Below are 7,301 nucleotides of genomic sequence, written 5' to 3'. Positions count from 1 at the left end.
GCTGGGAGGCCTCCTGGGCATCCAGAGAAGGGCCCAGCTGTCTGAGAGCGCTTCTTGCGCTGTGCTGTGGGGAAGGCTTAGCGGAGTCTGGGGAATGGGATTACATTATTGGGGTGAGATGAGCAAAGAGCCTGGCACACAGTGGTCCCCTGTAAACGTGAGGGTGGCTCCGGCCCTTGGATGGGAGAGGGGGGGCCCTGAGGAGCCTCTCCTGCGTGCCTTCCCAGGCTGGGGGCCCTGGAATACTCCAGGAGCTGTGAGCAGGCCCATTTCAAAGCTGTGTTCACTGAGGCCCAGAGAGGTGCAGGGGCTGGGGCTGAAGTACGGAGAGCCTGAGTCTGACCAAGAACATCTGGTCGCGATGGCAGGCTTCTCCACGCACTGCCTGCCGCCCTCAGGCCTGAGCCCCTCGGCTGCTCACAAGGGCCTGGCGCAGGTAGGGAGAGGGTGCCAGGCGGGCTGGGGACTGTTACTGGGGCTCGTGTGACCCTGCTTCCCCCTTGGCCAGGCCCCACACGGAGCTCAGGACCCCCAAAGAGGCAGCGGCAGGCGCGCACGATGTACACCAAAGAGCAACTGGACGTGCTCAAGGAATACTTCCAGAAGAATAAGTACCCCGGCTACCAGGACCGCCTGCACCTGGCGGCCAGGCTCAGCCTAGAGGAGCACAAACTGCAGGTCTGATGCGCCCCCCACCAGGCCCCGCCCTTCCCCGCCCCCAACCAGACACGCTCCGACCTCGCCGCTTATCAAGTGCCCTGCCTCTGGGCCACCATTCTGCCCTCTCCGCTCTGCAGGAGGGGATCAGCCAGGCCAAAGGGGTCCGGTGCTGCCCTGGGTCACGCAGCAAGCAAGGGGTCTACGGGTGCCGACCCAGGGCTGGTCCCCAAGTCCGCCTCTACCCTGTGCCATACAAGCCCTCCAACCCCACCCTGCCGGGACTGACGCCCCCTTTGGTCTCCCCGTGCCCAGACCTCCGGGCCTCTGAACCCGCGGACACTCTCAGGCAGACCCTTTCCTGGCCCCCAGGCCCCTGGGTTCCCAAGCTCCTGCCCCTCCTGCCCTCTGCACCCCTCCCCGGCGGCCTCCTGAACCCCAGGGGCCTCTAATTGTGTCTGGGGGGCCGAGGGAGAGGGGAGGCCGGCTTCTCACCCCGGGCGAGGTAGCCTCATACCCGGGGCAGAGGCGAGTGCACGCAGCCTCTCGCCTCTTACACCTCCTCCCGGTCCCGTCTCCCCAGATGTGGTTCAAGAACCGCCGGGCTCAACGCTCCCGGCTGGAACGACTGGCCAAGGGCCGAAGCCACAAGGCCCGCGATGCTCCCACGGACCCCGGAGCCCCCGGCGCCCCCGGCCCCGCGCCTGCCCCTGTCCTTGCTGCTGCCGCCGCTCCAGCTGCCGGCCCCGCATTCCCAGACGGCCCGGGATTCCGCAGCCCGCCTCCGCGCAGCCCCGCGGGGATGCTTTCTGCGCCAGAGCCCAGCATCTCCAGCCAAGGCCAGGCCATGTGGGCCCCGGCACAAGGCGCCCAGGCGCCCGTCCCGGCTGCTTCAGCCCCGGCCCCGGCCCCAGTCTGGCCTCTGGACCCCTACGCCCCCAACTTTGGCCCAGATCCTTTTCCAGTTCCAGATTTTACTGTGGTATTCTCACCCCAAGACCCCTCCCGCGGATCCCCCTCTCCCTTGATGTCTGAGTCCCGAAAGAGAGATGAGTGTGTGGATGAGAACGACTTAGACCCCAAGCGGTTACTGAGCTTATAGGGTCATCTGTCCCCGCAAAGCCCTGCAGACCCCGCGGGGCCAGAGGGGACTAGGGCGTTGGGGGCCTGCGCTTGGCGCCCACGTGGTGCGGGAAGATGCGGCTGCCTGGGGTTCACGGCTGGTTACTCTCCGCAGCGTGACTGCACCTCCCTCGATCCAGCCTGGGGAGGGGACATTTTTGTGTCACCGGTCGCGCAGCTCTGAATGTCCCCGCCCCCGCCCCGTTATTTGGGGGCGGCCGTGGGCGTTTCTGTCAATGCCTGAGCCGTGGAATTGCTGCTCGCGGTGTGTGTTCCGGTTTCGCGGGCGCTGCCGGAGAACTTCCTATGCGACCTGGACCAATATCATTAGCTCAGCGCTCCAGCCCAGCCTGTCGGACGTTTAGGGTTTGAGACTTTTTAATGTTTGCTGATCTGCCGTCCTGTGGCTTCTTTGTAGTTTTAATATTGATGTCTCCAATGATGGAGAAGTTAAGTAAGCTCGTCTCACGTGTTAATCGGACACTAGGAATACTTGTAAATTGTCCTTTCCCCCCCCCCATTTTTCTTAATTTGGTTGAAGTTATGCGTCTATCCCTTTTGGTGGCTAAAGTGTTGCAAACACTTTTCCGATGTGCATTTTTTCTATAAGTAGAATTTCTTTATTTTAATGTTGTGTATTTCAGTGCCTCTCATCTTTTGTGATGAACCAGTGTTTTTCTTTCCTTTCCATCAGTGGCAAGCTGATATGCTGTAAAGCAATAAATTTATTTTTTTTTAATTTTTTTAATTTTTTAAAAATTTATTTATTTATTTATTTATTTTTTGGCTGCGTTGGGTCTTCGTTTCTGTGTGAGGGTTTTCTCTAGTTGCGGCGAGCGGGGGCCACTCTTCATCGCGGTGTGCGGGCCTCTCACTGTCGCCGCCTCTCTTGTTGCGGAGCACAGGCTCCAGACGCGCAGGCTCAGTAGTTGTGGCTCACGGGCCCAGCTGCTCCGCGGCATGTGGGATCTTCCCAGACCAGGGCTCGAACCCGTGTCCCCTGCATTGGCAGGCAGATTCTCAACCACTGCGCCACCAGGGAAGCCCAATAAATTTATTTTTAAAAAATTTAAAATGATTTTCACAAGCTATGCCCCCATTTTCAGGTTGACATAAAAGTTTATAAAAGCTGAAGTTCAAGGTCTACTTGCCTTGTCACAAACTGAAAACGGTTTACAGATAACATCAGTCTGAGATCCCCAGCCTACTGTTTTCAATATAGCTCAGGGGTTTGGGGGGGGGGCGGGGTGGAGTTGCTCTTTTCCCTTCTAGCGTTAATGCTTTTTCTTTTCTCTTGTTTAAGACATTTCATTATCACATGGTTATAAAGATATTGTCTTCTTCTCTAAAATCTTTACAGTTTTAACTCCCATATTTAGGTCTTAAAACTTCTAGAATTGGGCTTCCCTGGTGGTGCAGTGGTTGAGACTCCGCCTGCCAATGCAGGGAACACGGGTTCGAGCCCTGGTCTGGGAAGATCCCACATGCTGCAGAGCAGCTGGGCCTGTGAGCCACAACTACTGAGCCTGCGCGTCTGGAGCCTGTGCTCCGCAACAAGAGAGGCGGCGACAGTGAGAGGCCCGCGCACCGTGATGAAGAGTGGCCCCCGCTCACTGCAACTAGAGAAAGCCCTCGCACAGAAACGAAGACCCAACACAGCCAAAAATAAATAAATAAATTTATTTAAAAAAAAAAAATCTAGAATTGATTGTGGATGTATAGCGTGAGATAGGGATTTCTTTTTGGTTTTGCCTCATGGATTTCCAAAGGTCAGTTTATGGAGAGGCTGGGTAATTTGTCATAAATCAAGGGTCCAATCATAGGTGGATAGATATCTACAAAGTCTTTATTTGGGGTCCATGGTCTTTATAAGCTTGCACCAATTTCATGTTCCCTTTGTCTCCAGTTTCCCTGCTGCTGTCTGTGGCCATCCTGACCCCTGGGTCTCCCCACAGCCAGTTTTCTGGCCCCGTCCTGGTCCCATTTAGCAAATGCTCCAATCCTCTTAGGCCAGGCCGGCCTCAGCAAAATATAGTGAGAATTAACAGGGATTTAGAGGTCCACATGACAGGCTGTGGTTTGGGGGTGGAGAGACAATTGCCAGGGTAGAATGAGACCCTTTGTGCTTATCAGAGAGACCCCGGTAGGAATGGAGACAGAAGAAACACGAAGACCCCTCCAGGAGACTGAGGGGCAGAGAAGGAGACAGATCAGAGGCAGAGAGGGGAGACACAGCAGGGCAGAGAGGGGGAGATGGGGGCGGGGCAGAAAGGAGAGGAAACTGAGGCAGCCAAGTCTTGTTTTCAAAACCCAAACTGGCAAGGTCCCCCCAGCCTGTGTCACTCCCCATGTGACAGCTGCTGCCCTTTGTGCTCTAATACCCTTACAAAAGGTCCTTTAAGGCCAGCAGCCTAATCCCTTGCCTACAGGAGGTCACACCAAATATCAGAGCACTCAAGTGCCTTTCTGAGAAGACCTCAGGCATCTGAGCTGAGCGTGAGCTAGGCTGCCCAGCCGGAGACCACAGCCCTTAACCCCTCTGCTCTCTCGAGTTTTACCAAGTCTATCTGCTTCTTGGACCATTCAAAGAAAGCCATGTGGACAGCTGGACATCCGTGATGCTTTGGGTAACAACCACCTGGGGGTGGGTGTGAATTACACGGAGTGTGCCATTTACACACTGGGCACGGAGCCTGAGATACAAGAAGCGCTGAGGAAATGGGCAGTCTTACTATTCTGCCATGTCAACAACCACCCACCCCCACCTCCAACTCTTCCCTCCTCTGACTCACCCATCTTCCACCTCTCTGCCCATGCTTCCCCTTTCCTCTCCCTCTCTGGTCTCTCTCCCTCCCCCTCAGTCCCTGGGCTTCTCCCCAGCAGGTTTCTTTGGCCTTGACCTAGTCTGACTCACCACGTGCCCCAACCTCTTAGGCCAGGCCAGGCCAGCATCTGCAGAATCTCAGCGTGGTCAGAGGAGAGCTGAAGGGGACATGGGACATATTGGCAGATGATGCCCAAACCTTTCTCAAACCCCCGCTCACGTCTTCTCATGCTTCCTTGGTGGCCATGAGACTTAACATTTCAGCAGTTGGTGCTGTCAGGATCTCTGGAATGCCCTTCCCAACATAAGTCCCGGGGAGATGCTCTCAGGAAGAAAAGATGAAGCTGCAGAATCTCCTCTCCCTGATTTATTTGCGATGACCTGAGCAGTGGATGGAACATGTTGTTGATATTCAGAGACATATGTGGTTGCATTTGCATTTTTAATCAAAACTTCATTACACTTATCCCCAAACTCAATAAGTTGTGTACATTAAATATATACAGTTTTTGTATGTCCATAAAAGAGGTTTATGAGGAGTTGATGGAATCCTAGTTCTTTGCACAATGACTAGCACATACCACTTGAAACTCCAGACAATGTTTCTTCTGTCTCTCGGTTCCTCCATCCCTCTCTTTCTCACACCCTCTTCATTTATATTTTATCTTATTTTATTTTTTAAATATGCATCCAGGACTTCCCTGGTGGTGCAGTGGTTAAGAATCCGCCTGCCAATGCTGGGGACACGGGTTCAAGCCCTGGTCCGGGAAGACCCCACGTGACTCGGAGCAACTAAACCCGCGCGCCACAACTACTGAGCCTGCGCGCCTAGAGCCCGTGCTCCACAGGAGAAGCCACTGAAATGAGAAGCCCGGGCACCGCAACGAAGCCCCCGCTCACCACAACTAGAGAAAGCCTGCACGCAGCAACGAAGACCCAATGGAGCCAAAAATAAATTAAATCTTAAAAATAAATAAATAAAATAAAATAGAATAAATATGTATCCAGTGACCATGCAAATACTGCTAACCATCACAGCCAGGGAGCATGTCCCCTCCCCCCCCCTCTGTCCCCCCTCCCCCCGCCCCCTATCACTCACTCCTCTCTTCCCCACTGTCTCTCCGTCTCCCTATTCCTTTACCGCCCTCCTGTGGCCATCCTGGCCCCTGAGTCTCGCCACAGCCGGTTCTCTGACCCTGTCCTGGTCCCATTTAGCAAATTCTCCAATCCTCTTATGCCAGGCCGGCATAAGAGAGAGCATAAGAGAGCTCAAGAGAGCAGGGAGAGAATTAGATCAGATTGGAGAGAGGGAAGGGAGTCATGTGACAGGTTATTTACAGAGGTTGGGGAGAGGGGGTGGACAGACATAACGGGGTGGACAGCCCTGGCGGCTACCAGGATATAACAGAAGCTCCTCCTGCTTGTCTAACAGACCCTGTCAGGGATAAATACAGAAGCACACTGAGGAAACAGGAGCAGAGAAGGGAGACCGAGAGGCAGAGGCACTGACCGATTAGAATGAGTCTCTCCCACTCATAGATGGGTGGGCAGTGTTGGGCGTCTTGACCCCTGAGAGCCTGGAGATTTTGTTATCTCTCATCTAGATTGCTAAGAGTACAGATTATTGTCTCTAAAATATTATTTCCCTCTGGGAAGTAACCCGAGTTTTGCCGTAAAGGCTGGCTCCAGGTCAGAGGCAGGAAAAATCAAGGCAAGCCTTGAACATCTTGTCACACCAAAAATATGAAGCTCTCCGGGATGACTGGGGTTCTGTCCAAAGACTTGGGGGCCAACTTTAAGAAACCAAAGGTGGAATTATTTGAGCTTCAAAAGAAGAATGTCAGGGACTTCCCTGGTGGTCCAGGGGGTAAGACGCCACACTCCCAATGCAGGGGGCCTGGGTTCGATCCCTCGTCAGGGAACTAGATTCCGCATGCATGCCACAACTAAGAAGTCCGCATGCCACAACTGAAGATCCCGCATGCCACAACAAAGACCCGGCGCAGCCCAAAATAGATAAATAAATATTTTTTAAAAAATAAAGAAGAAGAAGAACATCAGTAGCAGATTGAAACACATCAAATACATAAAAACCCACAGGTTCGTAATGGTCCTCGAAAAAAAAAGAGAAATCTGTTGAGGCTCTGATTTAAACGTTGCTAAAGTAAGCAGAATCGTGTATGTCTCCTGCCTTTCCTGTGAAAATTGTACTTCAGAGTAAACAAATAGCTAAACAGAGGTTTCTTCCTTGTAGAAGAGTTACAGCCAACAAATAAAGAAGAAATTATGGAATTAGGAAATCTCTTTTTACGTCTCCTGTGAAATAAGGGGTTTAGGCCTGTGTTGCCTAATAGAACTTCCTGGAATGATGGAAATATTCTATATCTGCACTGTCCAGTCCAGTAGCCACTGGCCACAAGTGACTAATGGGCACCTGAGATGTGACCACTGTGATTGAAGGACTGAATTTTTTATTTTATGTCATATTAATTAATTTAAATAGCCACAGGTAGCTGGTGGCTACCATATAAGATGGTGAAAGTAAACGGTCATCATCAGTGGACGCCAAACCACCTGCCCTATGATTCTCAACCCTGGATACACACTGGAATGGGGGAGGGGGGCTTTAAAAATAGAGATGCTCACAGATGTTTATATCAGTTTTATTCATCCTGGCCAAAACTTGGAAGCAACCAAT

General features: G+C 52.8%; 1 protein-coding gene across 1 annotated transcript; it reads left to right on the top strand.

Annotated features, from left to right (window-relative positions):
• Window positions 1-361: 361 nt before the first annotated feature.
• On the top strand, window positions 362-1,963 carry LOC137752452 (tetrapeptide repeat homeobox protein 2-like). Its single transcript, XM_068527152.1, is given in 3 exon segments — window positions 362-398; window positions 509-678; window positions 1,241-1,963. Coding segments are annotated over 3 exon segments (930 nt in total).
• The last annotated feature ends 5,338 nt before the right edge of the window (window positions 1,964-7,301 follow it).

Source organism: Eschrichtius robustus, chromosome 19, assembly GCF_028021215.1.
Source record: "Eschrichtius robustus isolate mEscRob2 chromosome 19, mEscRob2.pri, whole genome shotgun sequence".
Taxonomy (NCBI): Eukaryota; Metazoa; Chordata; class Mammalia; order Artiodactyla; family Eschrichtiidae; genus Eschrichtius; species Eschrichtius robustus.
Note: the sequence above shows the minus strand (reverse complement) of the source record. Positions and strands in the feature narration are given on the sequence as shown.